We start from the raw sequence: 5,000 nt of genomic DNA, 5'->3' as shown, positions 1-5,000 counted from the left end.
GTAAGTTATTCTGAGGGGTATGATGGTATTTGGGCAAACGTATGTTTAGGAGATACCCTCAAGCATTTGGTTTACATAATAATGCGTAGGTGTATTACAGTGTCATTAGTGTATCGTGAGCACGCCTGTGTTGCTATTGTGTGGAATTCATGTCGAACAAATTGCAAGTAGAACAATGAAGGGAAGTACAGGAAAACACACGCATAGGCATATTCGTGTGTTTTCCTGAACTTTCCCTCATTGTTCTACTTGCAATTTGTTTGACATGAATGTAAATTGAGTTTGTATTTAATGTTTAAAATTTGTGAGGTAATTTCTACAGATGTAAAGGGGACCTGAAGGGAAGAATCGATTCCCAGAGGGGGCGTGATAGTAAAAAGGTTAAGAACCACTTCTTTACAGCATTTCACTCCGACTCCAGTGTAGGGTCTCCGTCGCTGCAGTGCAACAGAAGGTTCGTATAAGAGCGCTGGCTTTGCAATTGCAAGGTCCCGGATTCGCACCCAGTCAGGCCCTCCCAGTTAACTTAGCTGTAAGTGAGTACTAGTTCCATGCTGGGGTCGAATTCAGGGCGGTAAGAAACTTCCCGCCCGCCCGCACGTTCCTCTCCGAATATGCCTCGACAGTTCAGAAAGATGAATTATCCGCAATATGATGATGTTATTGTGTACTGTATATGCGGAGGCATATTGTCAAACTACCTTATATTACCATGTTAAAGATATATAATTTTATCATCTGTATATCGTTAAGGTACTGGTATATTCTTAAGTACAATATTATCTTATCGGTATACATACTCTCGAGGCTGTCTGGTTGTGCGTACACATATTTACATACGCATTCTCACTAATACAGGCATGCACACAAACATATGCAGATACATACACTACATATGCAGGAGTGTGCATACACACGATGCGTACAGTGCATATTTACACCCACCAGCATGCTCAGACACAGAAACATACACCTATAAATACACATACACATACGCACACAGATGTGTGTGTGTGTATAGATATGTATATATGTATATATACGCATATATATATATATATATATATATATATATGTGTGTGTGTGTGTGTGTGTGTGTGTGTGTGTAATACATACTTATATATACATATATGTATATATATAAATACATACATACACTCACATATGTGTCTTTATGTATATATATATATTTATGTATATATATAAATACAAACACATAAATGCTTGTATGCATATGTATATGTATGTATATATACATAATATGTATATGTATGTATAAGTATGTATTATATATATGTATATACACACAAGCACACACACACACACACACATATATATATATATATATATATATATATATATATATGTGTGTGTGTGTGTGTGTGTGTGGTTGTGTGTATACAATACATAAGTGTATATATGTACATGTAGATACATTGTATATAGATATACATAGATACATATATATGTGTGTATATATTATATAATATATACATATACATATATATGTATATGTTATATAAATATACATCTTTCTCTCTCTCTCTCTCTCTCTCTCTCTCTCTCTCTCTCTATATATATATATATATATATATATATATATATAAATGTATATATTCATATATACATGTAGTACATACAAACATGCATATATATATATATATATATATACATAGATATAGATATAGATATATATATATAATGTATATAGCATATATATTTTTTTCTACATACACACGCACACATATAATATAATACATACGGTACTGTACAATCATTTACATATGCGAATAGAACACCGTTAGTGAGCGCGATGACCCCCCCTCCCCCTCCACGTGCCCCAAGGAGATACTTGGCGCTGCTCCCGAGACGGCCAACCCCCCCGCCTCCCCCCACCCCCCACCCCCACAGTACATTTAAATCCGGGTTGCTTTGCGGTCCTCGGCTCCCGTGCTTGGAATTCTGTTAATGTTTGTGTTTCCTGTTTGTGCTTTGGGCGAAGGCAATCGGCCAGTCATTTTCAGGTTGTGTCTTTATGCGATTTTTTCATGAGGATGGAAGTGATGATATATTTACGGTCGTATTCCCCATGTGTAACGAATGTAATGGTTTGCGGAACATCACAGTCATTCGATTAATATGATAACAAAAGAATGGGATAAGTTCGGGATGTCAATTCCCTGTACATTTGTCACATCGTCGTTTAGGTGAATAATTTTTACCATCGAAAACTATGTAGGAACTTGAAAAGATAAAAGTTGTAGAACGAATAATTTTATGTAATATTGACCCTAAAAGAACGTTGGCTTAATGGCTAAAGGCAAAAGCACAGCTAAATATTTAGATGATCAGGAAAGGGAAACTGTCTTGATATGCGGTGAGGATTAGTTTTCAACCTGGCTTCGTCATCACCTTTTAGAAACCGACAAAAAATGGTAGATTACTCATTCTTCAACTGAAGGTGTCGATTCTGTATAGCTGGAAGGTGTCGATTCCAAGGTTTCAGTAGTTGTCCTGATGGTCGTCGCAGGTGTGGTCGAGGCAACCGCGCCTCCGGGAGGGAACTCGCAAATGGGATGGTAGTAGTTGATGCAGTTCTGATCTCGCAAATAGAAGTAAGAGTTTTTAGCCGAGACGAGGCAGTTGGCGCGGGTCCCAGAATTAGGTTCCACCACGTCCTCACAGTGGAACCAGAGGGGGAAGCCCATGCGGATGTCGGTGCCGTCTACCCATTTCCAGTGGCCCTCCGTTTCCTCGTCCGTCCCGCCCAGCCAGTAGAAATCCTCGTCGTATCCTGGGGATGGGAAGACAGGGTGAGTTTGCGGGGGAGAAGGGGCGGCAGATTTTAAGTGTGGGGGTGGAAAGTGAAAGGAATGGGAGTAGAGTGGAATTATTGATGGGTACGCTGTGTGTGCCGGAGGGAATATCGGCCCTCACACGACAACTTGGGGCAAATGTCGAAAACGATATGAATGAGAACAGGTATCTTCACGACCCAAGAGACGTATTTGATGAGTTTCAGTTATATCTCCGTCAGAAATGTATCTGTTTCAGAGTAAGATTAAGAGAAACCGAAAATAAATGCGCTCTGAAACTATATATTCTCATACACCTTAACCCATACATCCACCCCATACAAACTCACCTAGACACTGGATATGGTCGACGAGGGTTGTCATGAAGTTGGGGTCGTGCACCTTTGCCATATCGCCGCCTTGCTCTTGACAGGCTGCCCTCATGTCATGCCAGATACCCATGTTGACCATATCAACCAGGATGCAGTGCCCGTCCAAGTTCTCGGAGGGCGGCGGGCACTCTGGTTTGGAGGCAGGTGCGATGAAGCAAATGTATTTTTTGTTACAAATGTTTATAAGGAAGCATTTCTTTTTATTGAAATATGAATACATACTCCATCTGTATAAAAGGTTTTGATAATGCTTCTATACCTTATTTCTTGACATTACGTGTTACTCATTTAGATAAAAAACAATCAAGCACATATGCAATGACTTACATTTTGTTTTGAGGGGAGAGAAAAATCAAGTTATAATCAGAAATTTATATCACATCTATTATACAATCTATGTTTTCCATATCCTTCGAGAAAAAAAAAATCCTCAATATTCACTTTTTTTCTTTTTCTTTTCTTTCAGTTTCACACGCCTTAACAAGGTCGTAGACGCTTCTGCCTCGCAAATCTTAAAAACGATCATTTTAAAAGGCACATCACGCAACTCACACGAGCCATAACAGTGACGCACTTCTGACGTGCAACTGATTCAATTCAAACTCATGCTATTCATATAAAAAAAAAAATTGTCTATGTTTGAACGGTCTTCTTCACTTCTCATGTTCCAACGTCTTGATTTATGCCATATCAACCTCTTAAAGATGTCCCTTGCTTCAAACATACGGTTTTCATGTCACAAATAGTCTTATACCATAAGTACATTCTTTATATCCCGAATTCGAGCCTCATGTCCATAGCCGATTCTCATATCTAAAGGTCTGTTCTCATGTCAATAGCCGATTCTCATGTTTAAAGTCGATCATGTCTAAGGGTCGACTTCCTATCCAAAGATCGATCCATACGTTCAAAGGTCGAGTGAAGTGGGCACAGGAGTCCTACCCAAGATTTTTTTTAATGAGCTGTTCTATGAGCATCTTTAGGATATGACCAGAGCTATAAAGGTGTAATTTAGGGAGAAATTCCTGAGGTTGTGGCCTTTGGAGGGTGGGGTGGGGGGGCAAGCCAAACCTTGAGGGGGAGGGCAATCAGACTAGTCGACCCTCATGTCTAAAGGTCGATCCCCCATGTCTTACGTACGATTGACTATTCTCGTGTCTTATGAAATTCTTCATGGTTTATGCATAGTCCTCATATCCTAAAAACGATCCTCATGGCACAAGTAATTCTCATATATCTTGATGTTATGTCTTAAGGTCCCCATGTCTGAACCACATGTCTTCAGGGCGATCATGTCCTTTGAATGATTCGCATATACCAAGAAAGATTTTCATGTAGTATAATCATGTTCAGTAATAATAATAATAAAAAATAATAATAATAATATCTTCATATCTTCATTTTTTCCCTCCATTAACCGCTCATGTTTACTTTCTCGATAATTATGCTCTATATCAAATTAAATTGCTTAATATTTTACACAGGTATACTATAGTTAAATAAGTTATCAAATTTGATAAAAGGAAATATATATATAAAAATGCCTCGTTAACTAATATAACAAACAATATAAGAATTCCATTTGATTTTCATTGCGCATACAATATCTAAGCCAATGCACAAACAATATACAGTATAATAAGCAAAACAAATCTAATAAAATACGATACATACTATAAAACGCAACTATTAAACACAACTTTAGAAACAGAACAAGAATGCACAACGAAAGATGAAATGCAACAATAAAACAAATGCAATACACATTATGAAATACAACGCATCACTGATCAAAGTCGTAGAATTTTTTTTT

General features: G+C 37.9%; 1 protein-coding gene across 1 annotated transcript in view; it reads right to left on the bottom strand.

Annotated features, from left to right (window-relative positions):
- Positions 1-2,261: 2,261 nt before the first annotated feature.
- Positions 2,262-5,000, bottom strand: part of LOC125041934 (perlucin-like protein) — a 3,376-nt gene continuing 637 nt past the window's right edge. Inside the window, exons 3-4 of the mRNA XM_047637341.1 lie at positions 3,146-3,316; positions 2,262-2,794 (exon numbers count right to left, since the gene is read on the bottom strand). Coding sequence (XP_047493297.1) covers positions 2,445-2,794; positions 3,146-3,316 — 521 coding nt within the window. The 3' untranslated portion in view covers positions 2,262-2,444. The remainder of the gene's footprint in view (positions 2,795-3,145; positions 3,317-5,000) is intronic.

This window comes from Penaeus chinensis, chromosome 31 (assembly GCF_019202785.1).
Source record: "Penaeus chinensis breed Huanghai No. 1 chromosome 31, ASM1920278v2, whole genome shotgun sequence".
In the NCBI taxonomy this organism is placed as follows: Eukaryota; Metazoa; Arthropoda; class Malacostraca; order Decapoda; family Penaeidae; genus Penaeus; species Penaeus chinensis.
The sequence above is the reverse complement of the archived record's forward strand: the minus strand, read 5'-3'. Positions and strand labels throughout refer to the sequence as shown.